The following is a 21,308-nucleotide window of genomic DNA, read 5'->3' on the forward strand; positions in this document are numbered from 1 at the left end:
GTGACTGAATCTATGTCCTAACTGATACGTAGGGTGAGGATCAGGCCATTTATACAATGCTAGAGCTTCAAGACCCATTAGATTTTTGCTCTCCTCACCCTCAACCACACACATATGAACTGGGTAGTTGATCATGGTCAAGAAGGAAATAGTTTTTGTTTTCTCCTAATTTCAAGTATTTTATTTTCAAAAGCAGGCAGTGATCCTCTGCTCTGTCTTAGATTTTATTCTAGGGAGTGATGATGATTTAAACTCCATTTATTGTTGTCCTACTTCCCACCAAGCAGTCAACAGATGCCAAACACCAATGCATCACTATGCATCACTGATGAAGATAGAGTCCCTGTCTTGAAGGAGCTTTCATTCCAGTGGAAGCAGACACATAATACATGTAAACAAAATTTAAAATAAGATAAATTCATCAACTGATAGCGTAAAAAAAGAAACTATGATAAAATGAAAGGGAATGAATAAGGAGGGAGATTCAGCGTGTTCACAAATATTATCCCAGCAGTTTGAGGCTGTTACTGCCCAGTAAAAACTTTAACCAAATGATTTCATTCTGCTTAACTAGTGAACACTGTGGGTCTGAAATTCTGCTTAGATAGGTGGTTCACAGCCTGATCTGAGACTTAAGGATTTTTGCAGTCTATCTCAACTAAGTCTTTACTTTTTCTCATAGTCTTAAAGCATGAGGTTTTCATTGCACTGTTAGAGAATGGAGCAGCATTATTGACTTATTTCCATTCTGTAGCAGCTTGAACGGTATGCATTCTTTAGGCATTACAGCTGCTGGAAATCACATTTATCCGCTTACTCCTTTTCTTAATCTAGAAATAACAATTTGTAGGGAGAAATACATTTGTCTGGAGAAATACATTCAGGCCTGAATTCCAATGGGAAGTATGGTTAAGGTTCCTGTGCTCCAAAAGTTATGAAAACTTTAAATTTCTGGGAATTGAAAATAAGAAAATACATTATTTGGTTAAAACAGCACATTTTTGAAGGCTGGAAGAAATTCTGAAACAGCCTCCTACACAAGTGTTAGGCATCATGGTCATTGTCATCATCGTCATCATCATCATCATCATCGTCGCCAGCATCAATACTTACAGAAGATGCTTAGGGAATTTAAACAATTTCCCCAAAGCCCTCAGTTGGTGCTAGATCCCTTGATTCTTGTCGTTTTTTTCATTCAAAATAAGTTTCTTCTAACAGTGTTATCCCCACCTCTGGCAAATCTTTGTGCCTGACTCTGAGTCAAATCCCACGGATTGTAACTTTTTTTGATACTACACAATATAGTGCCTCCCTCTCTGATGAAATTTCATTAATACAGCATATGCCTTTAGATAAGTTGGACATGGTGTCAGTGATGTTACATAGTTCATTTCCATTCTACTATGTTTGACCCTTCAAGAAACTTCTTCTGGAAAATTGGGTCTATTAAGACTCCTTCTTAACAAGGCACATGGCTAGTTAATAGTGTGAAGTCTTTGTTCAAGCCAGGGTTTGTGTAACTCCAGAGGATGCTCTCTGAATCACATCTCTACTACCTTGGACACAGGCAAAGGCAGTTCCTCCTACCCTTCAATTAGGAATAACTAAACCAGCTTTCATTACAGTTACAAGGTAGCAAAGATTGGTTTTTAAAGGAAGTGGTTATTTACCTGCAAGAGTTAACTTTCCTTCATAGAGAAGGTGTCTGTTGGTTGGTGACAAGATGTTTTCTTCCATGTGTTCTTTAAATATGTGTTTCAAGCACTTGCAAAACAAGAGACAGAGATTAGTGCTTGGAAAAGAACATATTCAAAGTGTTGGGGCAATGAACTCTGTCTAGGAAGTTCGCAACATCTGGAAATGCCAGTAGATGGGCAACCTGAAAAGAATGGGAAAACCTTTCAGCAAGATCATCCCAAGAATGGCATAATTGCATCATTTCCAAACATAGCATGCTACATGGATGAAGGCTTTAGTTCTTGCTCAGAAGACTAGATTTATTCTTCCAGTGGACAGCTGAGAATTTTTAAAGACTATTGTATTTCCCCCAGAGACCCAAACTTCCAGACAGGGACTCAAGTCCCAAATGCTCCTTTTTGTACCTCTGGAATGAAAAACCTTTTGTCTCTTTCCCAAAGCGGAGGCCACACTATAATCTCCTGTAGATGTCTAAATTTTTGGAAGCTGTCAAGCCACTTCACTTTTCCTTCAAGATCCCCTGAAAGACAAAAAACATCCAATATATTTTTAAATGCATGTGACATTGCACCGTAAATTTTAACCCAGATCCACAGTAATCATTTAGAGACACTGATTGTCCCTGGAGCCAGACCGTATCTTAGGTTCATTTAACATATTGCTGGTTATTTAAAAATCTTAGAAAAACTAATTTGAAATCAGTCTCTTCCAGGGAAGAATGAAGCTTAACAAATTTAGTTCAGGGAGTTGGGAATGTATTGTGCATTTTTATTTCAAGAATACCAACAAAGCCCTTTATGTTCTCTTGTTCCCTACACTACACAGTCTGTGATTAGAGGAAGGAAATAATATCAGACTAACAAGGACAAACATGTATCTCTGACTTAATTATAAAATATATATTCACTACATGATACGGATAATCTTTTTTTTTTTGGTAAGAACTCATTTTCTCTTCTGTAGGTCTGTATCAATTTTCCAACCTTTTCTAATAGCATGTTGCTTTTGAGGTTTTGAAATGATTTCTGGAAACAGGGACGGCCATCCATAGACCCACAGAATCATCTGGTTCCTTGAGCCCTTGAGAATTCATCTCATTAAGGCAATAGATCTAAAGGAAGGCCACACGAATCTCTTCCCTCCACAATGAGAATCCATCTTTTACCAAGAAATCCCCAAAGAAGATGCTACCTCCTCACAAACCTAATCAAATGAGTGAAAATCCTTAAAATTATTTTGTAAGTTTAAAAAAGTCTGCCTTTAATGGAAGTTTTATTTTATTCACTTGATAATCTTGATTTCTATTCTTTGCATCATTTTACAATTTGAGTAAAAAATTAAAAAATGTAAGAAACCCCCAACTAAATGCTCATTTTGCTTTCAAACTTATGAATGGGAGAAAAGTAATTTCCATACAGTTGTGATCATTAATTTGAGTTCTCTCTTTGATGTGATGCTCCCAAGGAAATGCTGGTTTACAGGCATAAAGCATGAACTTCAAACATAACAGAACAACACCAATAAACTCAAGTCACCACAGGGTTTGTTCATTTCCCATCCCCACATTTCAGATCTGAAGATTGCAATTGGAATTATTTGTCCATTGGCCTTGGATTTTAGTGACTTTTACAAAAACTGAATGGCTATTTACATTTGGCAGGGCTTCCCACATTGTTTATTCCTACCTGCTTTGTGTGGGAGTTCAGGATGGATGTTAAAAACAAAGTGCCTTCAGTCATCTGGGAAGTCGAACTTTTCCTGCCTGAATCATTTCTGAAACCCTTGGAGACAGAGCCACGTCCTGGATGAATCTGATGTTAGAGTTCTCAGAGGGCTTGGCAGGATGGGGCTGGAGTCCACTGTTGTGGGTGTGCTTGATTTATAAAACACTCAACCTTAAACCCATGTTTCCGAGGGCCGGGACCTCAGGTCATGGAATTACCTCCTAGGATGGAAGAGCAGCTGCGTCCCGGGAGCCACAGCGCCCCTGGCCTCTGTGATTAAGCTCATACCCAGCATTTGGCCACTAATCTCAGGGACTTACCAACTGACTTCTCCACCTTTTCCTTGATGGAGTAGATCGTGATTTTGTCAGTGGCGTCTGCGCTCCTTTTCCAGATATTCCTCAGCAACAAGGGGTATCGAGTCAGCCTGTGGAGGGGGGCCACTAGGAGCTCAGGCAGGTGAAGCCGTCTGCACTGTTCATTTTGCTCACACCACTGGGGAAGGCAAAAGACAGACCAGAATGTCACCTCTCCTATCAAATCACCTCTTAGAGGTTTTACTCGGTAACAACACAACACACCTGTGAGCTTGCAGGGAAAATTTATAAGCCATGGACTTGAGCTTGATTTTGAAAATCCCACCTTCAACCTTTTTAAAGCATGCCTTTATCCATCAGTGCCAAATTCAGTGTCCAAAATTGGGCTGTTGGATATGGTTAGGAGGATTATTGAGTGTTACTGATCAACAATGTTACTTTTCAGTTAAAGAAATGAAAGAAACCTTCTTCAGGTGTCTCACCTTCCCAGCAATGGAGGTGAAGGCAGCAGCCATCAGCACCACTTATCACTGCCCAACCCTCCTAAACAGGGAAATGTGTCAATATTCAGATGCACAGGAAAAGTTTAAACTTCATTAAATCCCCTAAAGAAGGCACATTCCATCAGTGGTGCTGATAAGGCTCCAGCCTTGCTCACTCTTGTTTACTTTTGGTGGATGAGCTTTGAAGACATCATGGTGAGTGATGAAGCCAGACACAAAAGGACAGATATTGTTATGATCTCACTAATACGAAATAATTAGAATACACAAATTCATAGAGTTAGAAATTGGAATACAGGTTATCAGAAGCAGGGATGGGGAATGGGGAGTCAATGTTAACTTGGTCAAGTTTCTGTTTGGGGTGATGGAAAAGTTTTGGTAATGGATGGTGGTGATAGTAGCACAGCATCATGAATCAAATTAATAGCACTGAATTGTGTACTTAAAAGTGGTTACGATGGGAAATTATATGCTGGATATTTTTTACCAGAATAGAAAACTTTTTAAAAATCCTATAGAACCTTAATGTACCCAGAGAGTAAACCCTAATGTAAACTATGGACTATAGTTAATGACATTATAATACTGGTTTGTCAATTGTAACAAAGGTATCAAACTAAAGCAAAATGTTAATAATATAGAAAACTGTGTGTGTGTGAGGGGCATTATATGGGAACTTCACTTTCTGAATGATTTTTCTATAAAAACATCCTGCTGCAAGAAAAATGCTTAATATAAGGACAGGGTCCCTTTATAGCTGAACTCAGGATGAATTTGGTGTGAGTAGGTGAGATAAGAGAAGAAGGCAAGAACACACTCCCTAATGATAGATATAATGATATATCTATCTGCAGATTAGGCAGAGACCAACCTAGATGCTGGTCTCTGCTCTAATAATTAAAAATAATTGATATTAACAAAAATACAGATTATGAGTCGGGGGTAAATGAATGGTGGTATAGATGAAACAAGATTGATAATGAGTTGAAAATTGTTGAAGCAAGGTGATGTACACACAGGAGTTCATTATACTCATTTTTTTGTTTTTTGTAATGTGTTTAAAAATTACCATAAAAAAGTTTAACATATTTGAAAAAAAAAGGGCTTAGTTTTGTTCAATGGCATCTCCTTCTCCCTGGCCTTGGGAAGGTTTCTGGTTTTCTAGCTCTGTTCCCATCCTTATGGTGATGCACAATGAGGAGAACTGAGACTCACTCAACACTGGAGAGGTAGAAGGGGAAGGGAAGGATTCTTGCTTGATGGGTCAGTTTCTTAACTCTCCTTTGTTGGGGAGAATCAGGGTAATGGTCAAAAATGAAGACAAAACTGACAAGAGAAGTTGAAGGGGCTAAGTTGATTGACATGATATAGAGAGGGGAGGGAGAGGATAAAGAAACTCAAAATTTTAAATTGGGAGAGTTAGGGTTGGGGTTGGGAAAAAGCAGTTGAGAGTCTCCAGGCATTGGGAAAGACAGGGAGGAAAGAGAATATTACCAAGTATTGCTATGGGTTATGCATTGGATTTCTATGGCAGCTATTTGGCAAACATAAGTAAACATGAGAATATCTTTTACATTTGTTTTATCTGCTGGACGATTTCTTTGATTACGACACTGACTTGAACCTGAGGGATCCGAGCTTTTATGCAGTTGGCACAATCAGCCATGTAGGCTGGTTTCTGGAAGATCTGCAGAGAAATACCTCAAGAAGTATCATTAGGGTGTGTGTTCTTGCCCTCTTTTCTTATCTCACCTACTCACACCAAATTCATCCTGAGTTCAGCTATAAAGGGACCCTGTCCTTATATTAAATATTTTTCTTGTGGCAGGATATAGTCTCTTTTCCTCTTCTTCATTCTCAGTCTAGTCCCAGCTTTGGTCTTTTTCCTCATGGTCCTTTTCTTCAGGACCAGCCCCAGGTGAGCCAGGCACACTGTGGGAGGCTCCTTCTGCTTCCCCAAAGACATCTCTCTATGCCCATCTTTATGCCCAGGAGCTAGCCCTGGCATCTCGGAGATCTGGGTATAACTGCCTCAACAAACACCAATCTAATGGCCAGTGGGAGTCCCAAGCCCTCCCCTATATATTTTCAAATTCACAGAGACTGAAATGCCAATGGCTTCCTCTAGCCCCCCAACTCCTATTTCCATGAATGGCATGGACCATGTGCCAAACCTAGTCCTTTGGTTGGCTTCCTATGATAGTTTCTCCTGTAAACCCACTTATGCCAAACATTTTGTAAGTGTATATATTTATTTTACTGAAGATTTTGGGGTTGTGGGGAGGGGGTCCAATACACAGACCATAGCCCACCACTACTTTGTTAACTCCAGTCTCTTTGGAAAGAAAGAGCTTTTCCTCTCTCTGTCCTCCAACCTCCCCTTCATCTTCTTGCCTCATTTAGCACTTTGCACTTGTCTTTCATGGTTTGACCCTGTCCTTGGGGGAGGCTCACCATCCCATACAAGCAGCTTTATCAAAGTTATTTCTTTTGAAAACATCCAGGGCAATTCTTCACAGAAATTCTGATGAATAAAGGTTCTCCACTCTCCTACATGCGGATGACAGGCCATGAAAGAGAACACAGAGTTGCATAATGGATAGAGCTCTAGAGGGGTGGGGCAGCTGAGGGACACCTTCCTGGTAACTCAGATTCCTCTTCTGTAAAATGGTGGAGGGTACTAAATTATCTCTGAGTACTCATCCAGATCAAAACGGTCATGACTCTCATTAGGATTGGAAGGGATGCAGACAGAAGGAAACAAGCTTCTGGGACTGCAGATGTGGGAAAGCTAAGAATGGTGAATAGGGCAAAGAAGAGATGTAGAGAGGAGCAGGGAGATGGCCTTAGTGGTTAATGACCAGGCTGACGCATTGGCTTCGCAGGAACTTTCCAGTGCTACCTGCTGGTCCTCTTGGGGGACTGGGGAGTTCCAGTCACTGATTCCTCAGCAGCAGTCGGGGACCCACTCAAAACACATAGCCCCAGACCACTGCCCCAAATTTCCTTGCTGTAGGGAACAGATCTAGCTGCCAGCATCCACTGGTATTCAGGGTAAATGTGAAAACTCCCATTCTCTCCGAGGTATCAATCAAGTGAGAAGCATCAGTGGTTAATAATTTAGACAGGAGATCCAATCAGGCATAGTGGAAGCTTTTAGTGTTTTGGAAGTCCTCAAGAGAGAAAAAAATACATCTCACAACTCTAAAAGTAAAGTTTTTTTCTTTCATCTCTCCATTGGCTTTTGTTTCAGGTTCATTAAGGAAAGAAAGCATCTCTGACAAGAGAGACTGGATAAAAAATGCCTTTGTACAGAGGATAAAAATGTATTTGAAAAGCCCCTTTGAAGGACTGGGGAAAAATGTGGAAATATTAAATTCACTTACTTGGGGAATTCCTTCTAGTCTTGCAAACACTGGGGACTACAAGTTTAGCAGGCCAGGCTCTTGATCTTGGGACTTGCCCTTATGAAGCCTGTTACTGCAAAGGAGAGGCTAAGCCTACTTATAATTGTGCCTAAGAGTCACTCCCAGAGAACTTCTTTTGTTGCTCAGATGTGGCTTCTCTCTCTAAGCCAACTTAGCAGGTGGACTTGCTGCCCACACCCCCTGACATGGGACACGACTCCCAGGGGTGTAAATCTCCTGGCAACGTGGGACATGACTCCTGGGGATGAGTCTGGACCTGGCATCGTGGGATTGAGAAAGCCTTCTTGACCAAAAGGGGGAAGATAAATGAAACAAAGTAAAGTTTCAGGGGCTGAGAGATTTCAAATGGAGTCAAAAGTTCATTTTGAAGGTTATTCTTATGCATTATATAGATATCCCTTTTTAGTTTCTAGTGTATTAGAATCGCTAGTAGGAAATACCTGAAATTGTTGAACTGCAACCCAGTAGCCTTGATTCTTGAAGACATGTGTGTGTGTGTGTGTGTGTGTGTGTGTGTGTGTGTATATACACACACAGCCTTTATGGTGTGATTGTATGATTGTAGAAGAACCTTGTGGCTCACACTCCCTTTATCCAGTGTATGGACAGATGAGTAGAAAAACAGGGACAAAAAAATAAATGAATAATAGGGGGGCTGGGGGGGGGATGAGGTGTTTTGGGTATTTTTTACTTTTATTTTTTTTGTTATTTTAATTTTTATTTATTTATTTTTGGAGTAATGGAAAAGGTTCAAAAATTGACTGTGGTGATGTGATGAATGAACAACTGTATGATGATACTGTGAAAAACTGTACACTTCAGATAATTGTATGGTATGTGACTATATCTCAACAAAATTGCAACGGGAAAAAAAAGTAAATGTATGAAACTTGCCCACAGTGAGCTATCAATGACTAACAATAACGATTACTTTTTATTGAGTACTTTTCAATAAAAGGTACTGTTCTGAGTGCTTTAAAAAAATGCCTTTGCATTGATGGGTCTAGATCAATGGAGACTGAGTTTGTTTTACAATAAACATCCAATGTGTTTAGGAAACAATTAAAGAAGTTAAGGGGGCCAACTAAAAATGTTCTCCTAATAAATCCGTCTTGGTGGGAATGAGACACTGGCCTGAGGCAACTAGCAGTTTTAGAAACTGGAAATTTACTTGACCTTTCTAAACCTCACCTGAAAGTCAGACAATAAAAGTATACACCTCTTTGGGTTGATGAGAAGTTTCCACGCCAAGTTCTTAGAACAGTGCCTAGCACATATCAAACACACAACCCATGGTAGCTACTTTTCTTGGTGATTATTAGTTACAACCTTGTTACAAAGTTCTCTGTTGTTTTCTCTACCTCATTTTAACTATCTCTAAAATAGTGGGCAAAATTCTACTCCCATCAACATGCACTAGAATAATCTCTATTCAGGAAGCCCTGCCCCACCTGGTATGGAGGGAAAATCATCTAGCCAAATTTCAGATATCCCACAATAGTACACAGATTTAAGTCTTCCAATAATGTTGCTTATAGAAACATATAAATGTAGAAGAATGAACATTGGCTTCAGACAGGTCTGAATTTGAATCCTGTTTCTGCTCCTTGACAACCATACCTTTCAGTAAATTACCTGATTTGTCTAAGCTCCTAAATTGTGGGAGCAATGCCAATTCCCAAGGAGTTGTTGCGGAGACAAAGAGATTACAGATGTCCTGCCAGGGCTCAAGAAACTTCACCTTTATTACCGGCAATAATGCTTTTGTTCTGTACAGTGGGGCAGTGGAAGGCAGATTAACTTTCAATTATCACCCCCTCCAAAGTCTCTCCCAGACCCCTCATCTTTGTTTCTAGAGTCTAACAATTCCCTACGATGGGAACTAACCCCAGGAATTGGAAATAACTTTGGGGTAAAGAGCACTAGATTTTTTTGCTTAAAGACTTTTATCCTGGTTCTTTCTTTGCCATCCATGCTTTGTAACCTGGCAAGTTGTATTACCTCTTCAAGCCTTAGGGACACATGGGAAAAATGTAATCAACTTCATGGTGTTGTGCTAAGGATTAAAAGAGACTTTTGAGGGAATCATGTGCTATCATTACAGTATTGCGTCTTCCACTTCCTTTCCCCAAATAGCTTTGGATGTAATATGTATTTCATATATAAATATAAACTACCCTTCTACCTCACAGTCAGTATAGAACTTCCCATATTCATTTGAAAATGGTGGCTGAGCCTTGTTAAATTAACTCTGGGGAGTGTCATTCACATGAATACAATATAAGTGGTGGTATAAGTTTTCAGTGCAGTAGGGTCTTGCTAAGAACAAATCCTGGGTTTTTATTCTAGTTTTCTCCTTACGATGTACCAATTTCTACCACAAAGAAACCAAACAAACAGATAAAATATGTCTAAGTCCTGGCCAAAATGTTCAGGAGGGATATTGAATGAGATAATGTTTCCAGATGTCTACCATTTCAAATTCCTAAGTGTGAAGTGGATGATGTATTTAAGAGGAAGGCAGATTTGTGGTTAAAATTTATTGTTGGTAATGTAGTTTTCTTCTTTCCCATTTAATTTGAGCATAATAATTCCCAGTATCTGTTATACTCAAAGAGTCTCGGGGAAAATATAGAAGAAGAAAAAAATGGTACTTTACTTTTAAATAAATTCCAAAGTCATCTCTCTGCCTCAGGCTCTCAAGATAAAAGACAGCCGCTGAGTAATTCAGGCAGTACGTCTGGTGGCTCTGACAGAGGCTGCCCCGGAAGTACTGTGGGAGGAGAGGAGCAGAAAGGGAATCAGCAGAAACAGAAGCTGACCCTTGACCGACTTTCTCTTTCTTTTCATTTTTACCATTAGCTAGAACAAAGTAAAGGGGAAGAGCCACCATTAATAAACAAGAGTTAAGATTGTGTGGATATAAACAGTGCTCTCATAATGAACAGGTAATCTCCACAATAAACATTCTTTTAAAAAATATTTAGTATTCCCGTAATAATAATTCAATGAGTAGTCTTTTCTTTTTTCCTGTACTTAGAGAAAATTCTACTTAGGACACCTTGATTTAATACAGCCTTTACTTCTGTCTGTGATCTGCTGAGGCCCACATACCCTGGGGGACACCTAATACCAAAAATTGCTTTGAATTCCAGTGCCTGTGCTGGTTGACGTTAAGCTTGTGCTGGCGTAATGTGATTAAAGTAACCACATTTAGCATTTTATTGGATATTCTTCAAAAAGACCCATAAATTAAAAGTTCCTGCTGGTTTCCAAAAATGTAGAGTCAGATTTGGGACCTCCTTGTAGTAGCATGCCTTTTGTGTAGCAGTCTTACCAGATCTTACACTTATTCTCTTAACACTGTTCTTCATTATTTTTCCTTAATGTCCTAAACCTGCCATAATGACTACACATTTGTAAACCATCTGAATTTTATTTTAGAATAAGGCAAAAATCATGTCATAGACACATGCATACATATTCATATTCATGTATGTGTATATTGGTATACACATGCATATACATGCAGGTATTTGTGCATGCGTGCACATACCTGCATACACATAATGATCAAATGGTCAAACTGAGAACACTGCCCAGTTTGGCACCATATCACTTAAATGCCTTTCTTGGGAATGACTTTAATTCTTTTCATATCAATAATGCTTCAGGCTTATTACTGACAGGAACTCTCATTCCTCTACTTCAGGAATCAGAGTGCCTGCCATGTTACTAAACCATGTGCTAATCAATAGATTCATTGAGTAATATAATAAGTGATGGGTCCCACTGAGTAATTTCCAATAGTGTCATACTGTGGTGGAATTGGAGAAGGAGGACTTGCTTGCTGGTAACGTTTTAACTGGAGTGAGTAGAGAAACAAGATCCAGCCCAGAAATCCACTAAAGGAGGTGCCAGTAGTAAAGTCAGAGATAACCAACCCAGAAATAAATTTTGTTATAGGTCCAGAGAGGACAAAATCCTATGGGAAGAAATGTCAAACTTTGGCTTCAGTGAGAAGTAATTTGGAAGACATTTATATGAGTTCATTTTGGGGAGGGGTGATGAGGGTTTAATAGCCGGACAGAGAAGAAGGTTGGAAGCAAAGGGAAGGTCTTCTAACAGAGCGCAGAGACGCCTGTGAACCGTTGTTCAGAGGTAGTTGCTAAGAGGCCAAAATTAAGAAGCATAAATGATAAGGTTTAGAAACCCTGTTCCACCACCCATCAGGTGTGTGACCTTGGCCAAATTGTCTACCCTCTCCAAGTCTCAGTTTCCCACTCAGTGACCTCCTCAGGTGGTTCACATCTGAGCAGCAAAAGTCCCAATCTTCCAACTGATGGACTTCTTGTGAACTTTATATTCCTCCTCTTTGTTTACAAAGTTATTCTTTTTCAAATCAGTTTTCAAAGTCACTAAAGGATCTCCCTTTTTTATATCTAATTTCCTGCTTGTTTTTGCCTTGTTAATTCTCCTCCTACTTCCTGCCAACTCAAGCATCACCCCCTCAGGGAGAATTTCCTACCTATACCACCTGCCTCCTTATGACCTATTAGGCTCCTCTGTTGAACACTCATAATCCAAGTTCCTTTCTGCCCCAACATTTATCTCGGTTTGATCATGTAACCATTAGTGCCATTACTGAATTAATTTCTCCCTCACTAGAGCAAGGGCTGAATTTAGTTTTGTTCATTATTATCTACAGGGTCTCAGATCCATCCATCTAGTAAATGCTCAGTAAATGTCCACCTATGTTTTTTTTCATTATTGATTGTAAGAATACAGATCTCATTAAATGCAAAGAGATAAGGACTGGATTAAAAAACTCAAAGTAGAAAAAAAAAAAGTAGGGGGCTTCAAACATTTACTAAAGAATTGGATGACACTTATCAAACCAGGGCTACAAGTTTTCCTTTTTTCTTCTTGTTCCACGCACAGAAGTATTATCAAGGATGCTGATGGATTTAAAGGTTTATTTTGTTCCTTCCTGAGAGACTGGCACTTTTGTTAGAAGAACAACTGAATCATATAATTAGCACACTAAATATTGCCATGAATACAGCTTTAAATTGAAGTCATTTAAAAAACAGACTTGGAAATGGCTTTTCCATGTATGCATATTTTTGTTTTAAGAAAACACTCACAGGAGATCCGACAATGGGAAAATAGAATCTGAAAGCTATTTTTGAAAATGTTGATCGGCAGAGAGAGGGATGGTTTATTGGTGGGAAGGTATGGTGAAACTTTCCTAGGAACAAAAACTCAAGTAGATACAAACAGTTTTCCTGGGATGTGAGTAAATTCATTGTAGGAAGCCAAGACCTACCAGAAGGATTTTACCTTTTTGAGCACGGAAATGAAATCCATCGTTGGTGCCAGCTTGGAAGCATCTACATAGTCCTTGATGATGCAGAAAAGACTGTTCACAAAACTGAGGCTTGTCTAGAGCCAGAGAGAAAGAAACCAAGAGGAGGGCAGAGACCCAGAGGTAAGGAATAAAAATTTAATGAATCTGAAAATATCATTCTTACAGGTGTTTTCCATTTCAAATGTATCTCCCAGCAAAATTCAAAAATTTATTTTCCTCACTCTCCAATAAGTATTTTCTTATAAGTTCTTGTAAGTTTTACTTGCACATTCTTAATTGCATTTCTTTTCCCTTACTTTTTAGAGGAAAGATATTATTTATTTACAATATATATGAGGAAAGCTCATTATTTTGAGAATAAGTGCTTATGATAGTAATGGAGATAGTGGGACTATATCCACTTTCTTAATTAGCTACGGAAAAATGGAAAATGTTACCGAAGGGTAACTAATATCTGCAATCTGTTGGAAAAAATGTCAATGCATGTTTACACTTTGTTCTTGATTCCTGACTCTAAGATTATATAAGGATGGAAGATGGAATAGTCCATATACCATATAACAATATGGATGGAATTCAAGCCATAGGAATAGACCAAACATGAATTTTCATTATTCTGTGGAGAATTTCAAAATATGGCTACAGCCGTTTTCTTTGTTTTGCTCACCTGACTTAACTCCTCCAGGTTTGCAAAAAGTCTCCATAAATCCACATCCAGGAGGTATTCATGAGTTTGGAGATATTTTAATGTATTCATAAAGATCTTCAGAAAAAGAAATACACATTACTTTCAGCTTCTTAATTTTTAAACCTCCTCTTTGAATGAAAATTGAACACAAACCTCCTATGTATAACTTCAGCAAAAAAAATCTAGAAATTAATATTCTCAAGTTTTAAGAATTTTGGTACATAAAATCATGACAATTAAACTTCCTAAAACATATCGTAAGAGTGTGCTTCACTATGAAGTTGTTGTATGTGAACACTAACAACTTTCCTCTTGAAAAATAATCTGTTTAAATGTGCTTTCTCTGCCAGCATTGCCAATGAAAGTCCCAAACACTAACTTGATAGCAAAACAGTGTTTATGCTGCGTTCTCATTTATTCCTTCCTCTGCAAAGGACCCAAATGTCCTCTACTTTCAAAGGAATTAAAATGAGAGAATTAATGAGTTAATATCTGATAGGTACTGAAATGTTTAGATTTAGATAAAGGTGTTAAATATTAATGAAAAATTAAGGGAGTATTTGTATTATTATTTCCTGATTTAATTCTCTTAATAGCACTGAAAAGCAAGTCAAGAAGGAAGAACTACAATCCTTACAAAAAACCTGACCTCACATTATAAACTAAAGCAAGATCAATATACTGAAATTGGAGAACTTTGTATACAGGATGGGAAGCATTCACATGGACCAGTTATTTCAAGAATTTTAAGTTTGAAAAGACTGGTCTTCAGACCAGGAAACTTCTCCAATTCCCATCTCCATTTCATTTACTTAGAATTTACATCAGAATGACCAGGAGAACTTGTAAAACCAGAGCTTTCTGGGCCCTATCCTACCCCCAGCATTTCTTATTCAGTAGGTCTGTGATGAGGTCTGAGAATGCTGCATTTCTAACAATTTACCAAATGATTCTCATACTGCTGGTTTAGGGACAACACTGAAGAGCCACTGCCTTAGAGCATCCCAAATCCATATATTATTAATTGTCCAGAAATTTGTCAAAAAAAAAGCATTTAATATAATTTTAAGAAACAGAACTCACCACTACAGATAAATCGGGAAAATTTAGAAGAAATATCTCTTTGGCTATAAGATTCTTTGCTTTATAGAAAATATTGCCTTCTTTTACATACTGAATCCTTCAGCATATTTATCTTGCTATTTGAGTAACAAGAATTCAATTTACAAGCTATTTTGGGAAACCCATGTGGATTGTATAAAGGGAGGTGCATGTGTACTCTAAATGCACCTGGATATTTGAGAATAAATAAACTCAGATTGACCTTTTCTTAAACAGAAATGCTATTTTGAAAAGTGTGTGTGGGTTACAGTAGGATAGAAAGTTCTGTGTTTATTAGGGCAAGAGATGCAGTATAGCTCAGGCAGTTAGTCCTTCGTGATGAACTTTTATTGGTTATTCCCCAGCTTCAGTGCTCCTCTTCTTGCCTAACAGCATCCTAGTTTTTACCTCAGTATCTACTCTTCCCATCCAGCCCCTGTGCCATGTGGGAAGCTGACCTCACTCCCAGGGGTGGGTCTTGATTGCCTTAAGCCAATTAGAACATTCCTTCCTTAGCCAGTATAATTGGTTCAGGTGTGAGCATGTGACCTTAGCCAGCCAATTGGAATGAGTCTCAAGATTTGTGCTATGAATGCGGAGAAGAGATCCCCTCTCTCTCTTTGTGCATGGGCTCAAGGAGAGCAGCCATTTTGTGACTGATTGGCAAGCCACCCCTGGGATAAGGCTGATGTCAGGAAAAGCAAGGATGAGAGATGGAAATAAACTTTAGCCTTGGTTTTGAGCTTCTTGATCAAACCAGCCTTGTATTCTCTTCTACCTCTGGACCTTACAGTCACAGGGACCAATAAAATCCTTTATTTAAGCTAGTTTTCTGTGACTTGCTCCTAGAAGCATCCTAACTGATACAGTCTTTAAGTTTCAGTTTTTTCATAGAGTTTACTTGTGGTTTAAAATTTGCTGGTAAAGTACTTAGGACTGTGACTGACAATAAATATTACTTTAAGAAAATAACTGACATTTGTATAGCAATTGACAGATTACACAGTTAAATAATTTGATCTTCATAACTATCTTATGAGGTAGCTGGAGATGGTATTGTTATTCCCCTTTTATAACTTAGGACAGAGGTCATGAATTCTCAGCCCATGGGCTAAATTTGGCCAGCACACTGTTTTGGTAAATAAAGTTTTATTGGAACAGAGCCATGCACATTCATTTATGTTCTGCCTGTGGCTGCTTTCACAATGCAATGGCAGAGTTGAGCAGTTGCAATAGAGACCATATGGCTTGGAAAACCTGAAATATTTACTGTCTGGCCCCTTTTAAAAAAGTGTGCAGAACCCTGGTCTAGGATATCAGAGAACTAGACTTTCCTAACGTCACAAAGCATGTTGTCACAGGTAGATCCGGGACTTGAACTCAGGTCTCCCAACACAGTGCTTTTTCCCTGAGAAAGATACTAATGTGGACTTAAAGGTGCTTATGGGCAGAAGCAACCTTGGGAGCAACATGACCCTCCTCTCCTGTGGTCTAGGAAGAAGGCTACTTTCTTTCCTCCCTCGTATCTGTGGTTCTTCTACAAGGAATTCTCTGCTGAGAGCCTCACCAGACTGGGGCTGCAGCATGGCTCAACCTCAGGGTTGTGTGCCATTCATACAGAAGACACTGTGAATACGCCATGAATACACCATGTGATTAAGCTCCACTGCATTACATGTGAATGGCAGCCCTGGTAATCTGTGGCTATGGCTCTGTAACTGATAGAAAGCCTTAGCCTGGCTTTGTTCATGAAGGAGTAAGAACTCCAAAGGAGGAAGCTGTTCAAAGATGGAACGGGCTGCCCGTGTGGTGAATGTGAGCTCCACGCCGTGAGGAGAGTGTAAACACAGGGTGAGAGTAAGGCAGAAGAGATGTGGACACCAGATGGGGAGTTGGACTAGTTTACCCAAAACTGAGAGGGTATGTTTGAGAAAGAAATGAGGAGAAAAAAACATAGTACGAAAACAAAAATAAACAATAAATAAAATTTTTTTAACAAATCTCCTGAAAAGGGGGAGGGGTTTAACTTTCTTTGTTTAGTATGGAAGAGGAAAATAACTCCCCAAAGAATCTAATTAATATTTTTCATTCACTACAAAAATTAAACCCAGCCATACCATCTTCAGAACTAATAAATGGTCCAAAAAATAAGTGCATTCACTCGTGAAAAGTTCCCACACGGCCTCTTGCTGCTTTCTGCAGTCTAATTGATCAGTAGGAAATTTTTGATGTGTTTCCATGACTTCGTTCCAGGTCTTATCCTGGGCATGGGGAGAGAAAAAGAGAACAAAGCATTTCCTCCCTGATGGGCTGACTCGTTTGCTTTTTGCTCTGGCTGGCAGGATAGTATCAACATCAATCCCCAAATGCATGATTTCCTGCTGCAGACCTGGGGCATCCCTCTTTGTGGTGGTTCCTCAAATGACCCAAACTGCAACTTCTCTCTCTGAGGCTTTGGGACGCCAACACCTTCCCAGTACAAAGCATGGCAATGCATGACATATGTTACTCTTAGTATAAAATGAAAAGGAATTCAAATGGGTGTTCTTTCAAATTATCCTTGATAATTTCACGAGTCCTTTTGAGTTTATTGCAAAAAGTAGCCCTCAAAGAATCCCAAGCTCGTAATTGGAATTTCCGATTCCAGGTTGCATTGGCAGTGCTTCTTGAAATCAACTCCTGAAGAACTTTAGAGTTTAAAGAGACCCTTAGAAATTGTCTTATCACAAATAGCTTATTTTTCAGATGGGAAATTAAGGCCCAGAGAGGTGAATAGAAGGGACGACTATTAACATTTATAGAGGATTCACAGTCTAAGAAGAGTTTTCATGTCTTTTAAGGTAAAATGACTTTGCTGAGTTACCGCGGCACACTTGGAGCAGGCCCTGCCCTCCCAGCCTTGGGTTCCTCCTTCTACATCTTGTGGTCATTAGAACAAGGCAATAATTTGACAATTTAAAATAACAACAAAGAGTATAAAAGAAAGGAAAAAAAGCCATGCCATAATAGCAGGCAATTTCTGAGATACCTTAAGGCTGTGGAACTCATAGCCTCTGAAGTCCGTAATCTTCACAGCGGCAAGGCAGTTTTCCAGATCAGATATGTGCTTGTGTTTGTCTTTGCCCTGTTTAAGGATGGTTAGGAACAGGAATTCTTTAATGACTTGACTTTGGCAGCCTCAGCATCTTTAGTTCATTCTTTAACATTTACAAGAGCAGATCACATATTTTGTCTTTAAGCCATTAAGGGTTCCAAAGGCATTTCAGAACCACAGTCCGGCCCACAGGACAATAATGTCGGAACTGGAGGAGGGAAGCTCCTTTCTCTAATTAAAAAAAACAAAAAAACAAAAAACCCCAAGGCACAGAACAATCACAGAGAAAATAGAGGGACTTCAAGTGCAGAACCTACCTGGTGAGATGATATGAGCTCCTTCATAGTTTTACCTTTTCTGAGCTTTGGCTCATGGAACTTTAGCATCAGAAAGTGCCTCAGAGTGTATTTAGTGCAGCCCCTCATTTAGCAGACAACTAAATAAAACCGAGAGTGTGAAAGGAACTTGCCCAACATAACTCTATGCCAAGGACTACCAGAATATGCTAGAAACTCTAGTTTCCTTAGAATGGAACCACTCACTTATTACTGTTATAATTTTTGTTTTTAATATTTGTTTTAAAATCTGATTACAAAATAATATATGACTATTGCGGACAACATGAGAAACAAAGAAAAATACAAAGAAAATGAAAGCTACCCTTTATCGCCAAACCAGATAAACAGAGAAAACGTTTTTCCAACTTTATTCATAATTAATTATTAAATGGTGCCATATTTACACATTCTTTCATAAGCTGCTTTTTTCACTTAATATATCACAAACCTTTTTTTTGCTTCATTCAATATTCTGTTGCAACATCATGAATTACCCATTTGAAGAGTTCATTTTACCAAACAAACCAAGAAGAAGCTGTCAAATAAGGCTTTAGAAGGTCACCTTGGCTGCATTTCAAATTCATCTTTATTAGAAATAATTTTTTAACTCGATTGCCTCAGGGTGCATGATGCTGGTATGGGTCTAAGGAGTTCGGTGGAAGTTCATTAACTTTAATGTTAGTGTGTGGGAGAAGGTGCAGGTCATCTGCAGTTGTGGGAAGGGGTCTCCCTGTGTTTCTGAAAGGAGATCCTGTAATGGTTTCAGAATGCTCTAAAGAGAACAGCAGGGGCTGTGGCTGGTTTCCCTGGTAGGCTTATGATTTCGAAAGAGGAAACCTATTGTAAACTCATTAGCTTCCACATTAGCAAAAGAATCTTGGAGCCGGTTGGAGACCTCCTACAGTAGTTGGAATATATGCCTTTTGTTGATGGTTGAAACCATAGTGACTGCATGTTGTGGAAATAAAGAATCAGCTGCAAATTGGAAAAGAGACAAGCTGAGACAATGGAAGTGGCATTGGAGTTGTGGGAAAGTGGGCACCAGTGTGTGCATGTGTGTGTATGTGTGTGTGTGTGTATATAATAACTTTTTAGAAATTTGTGGTTACAGATATATATAATGCAAAATTTTCTATTTTAAACATTTTAAAGTGTACTCTTCAGTGGTATTAATTACACTCACAATGTTGTGCTACCATCACTACCACCCATTACCTTTTTCATGACCAGTTGCGTGTCTTGAAGGGCCCTCACGTGGCTTTCTGTGTGCTTGACCAACCTCCTGACCAAAGCACCTTTGGTAGATCTGTCAGTGAGAAGGGAGGATGTATTCCTCTTGGCTGACACATTAACTCTTTTAGAGTAGCAGATGTGCTTAGTGCCTTTTCCTTCCACCAGGGTGGCACAATTTTCAAGAGGAAACGAGGCATTTTTAATTTGAGAAAATTTGGGCAATGAAGAAAAGTGATAAGCTAAGGTTAAAGAACAGGTCTCCAACTTAGAAACTACAAGGTGGGTGGAATGGAAATTTGCAGTAGGCTCTGGTGACATAGAACTGGAATGTAATTGAAGATTAAGAGGGAATAAATACATTTTCGAGTGATTGAATTGGTGAGAACAGACCAGGTCTTTGAGAATGTTGATGCGAGAAAGGAATGAGAAGTATCCAAGTCTGGTAATGGGGAGCCCGACATTAGGAGTAGGGCAGTATTGTGGCTAAAACATAGAGTCAGACTGCCTGGATCTGCCAGGGATGAATCTCTTCCCTGTTGCCTATGAACTGTGTGACCCTGGGCAAGTTGTTTAACCTCTCTGAATCCCAGTTTCCCCATCTGTAAAATGGGGATAATAATGTTACCTATCTTACTGGGTTGTTGTGAGAATTAATGAATTAATGTGTAAACCATGACATATGTAAAAAGAGACACATGCAAACTGAAACAGTGACTGACAACATGGTAAACATTTTATGTATTTGCTTTAATTACTAATGCTGTTATTAGTAGTTGGAAAGGAAGGACAGAAGGAGGGAAGGTGGGAAAGGGGAGGAGGAAAGGAAGGAAGGAAAGCAAAGGAAAAATTGGGATTGGGAAAATACATTATAGCTTAGAAGTATGTTCATTCTATTGATATGGATGAATGTTTATATAAACAATGAATTACCTGGTAAATAAGGCCAGTTGGATGAAGGAAGAAAGTAGAAGTATTAATTTTAATGGAACTAGATAGTATGTCCTTGTGAAAGTGAGGCTTCAAGAATGAATTTCTCTTCTTAATGTTGCTGAAAACATCTTGCCATTCCATTAATTATTCTAAAGTCTTTGTGCAACTCCACCCCACACCCTCAACATTGTGCATGCCATTTAGCACATTTTTCCTCCAGTTTACAGGTTGGTCCCATCTTCTCAGCTGTGAGCTGATAAGGGACATCTTGGCTTCCTGAACATCTAGCCCAGTGCTTGGCACATACTGACACATGGTGTGGAGCAAGTTGCTTCTTTGGGAAAAATAGATTGATCACCGCACCTTGTAGAATATCCCTTCCTTAGATTAAGGCTTCCCTTCTGAAAGCACATCCTATCTCCCAGGAGGCCCTTAGAGCTTCCTGCTCTAGAGGAGCCCTCAGTGGGCCACACAGGAAATGCCTCTCCTCTAGGTGGTGACTAGTTCTTCCTCCGTCCACATGAGGAAGGAGCTTAGGAGAGGCTGCATGACAGACTCTATCTTAGATCTGCCAGAAAAACAGCCAAAGCATGTCTCTAAGGAGCAGCAAAGTGATCACAATTGATTTGGGTTAAACTCTAACTCCCCAAAAAGACATGTTCATGTCCTAAGTCTTGGTCCTGTGAGGGTGACCCTATTTGGAAACAGGGTCTGTGAAGATGCAGTTAGTTAATATGTAGTCAAACTGGATTAGGATGGGCTCCAGTCTCATAGGACTGGCGTCCTTATAAGAAGAGGGAAATTTGGACACACACAGACTCATGGGAAAAGGCCATCTGATGGTGGGGGCAGAGACTGAAGTGCTGTGGCCGCAAGCCAAGGG

General features: G+C 39.2%; 1 protein-coding gene across 6 annotated transcripts in view; it reads right to left on the reverse strand.

Annotated features, from left to right (window-relative positions):
- The window catches only part of PLEKHG7 (pleckstrin homology and RhoGEF domain containing G7), a 65,612-nt gene that overhangs the window by 17,125 nt on the left and 27,179 nt on the right, over positions 1–21,308 (reverse strand). For all 6 annotated transcript variants that reach the window (XM_037845178.1, XM_037845174.1, XM_037845177.1 and 3 more), the window contains 8 exons: positions 17,859–17,954; positions 16,948–17,091; positions 13,709–13,804; positions 13,014–13,115; positions 10,330–10,443; positions 3,743–3,917; positions 2,103–2,218; positions 1,671–1,764 (listed from right to left, as the gene is read on the reverse strand). In XM_037845178.1, the coding sequence (XP_037701106.1) occupies positions 1,671–1,764; positions 2,103–2,218; positions 3,743–3,917; positions 10,330–10,443; positions 13,014–13,115; positions 13,709–13,804; positions 16,948–17,091; positions 17,859–17,954 (937 nt within the window). The remainder of the gene's footprint in view (positions 1–1,670; positions 1,765–2,102; positions 2,219–3,742; positions 3,918–10,329; positions 10,444–13,013; positions 13,116–13,708; positions 13,805–16,947; positions 17,092–17,858; positions 17,955–21,308) is intronic.

Source organism: Choloepus didactylus, chromosome 8, assembly GCF_015220235.1.
Source record: "Choloepus didactylus isolate mChoDid1 chromosome 8, mChoDid1.pri, whole genome shotgun sequence".
Taxonomy (NCBI): domain Eukaryota; kingdom Metazoa; phylum Chordata; class Mammalia; order Pilosa; family Megalonychidae; genus Choloepus; species Choloepus didactylus.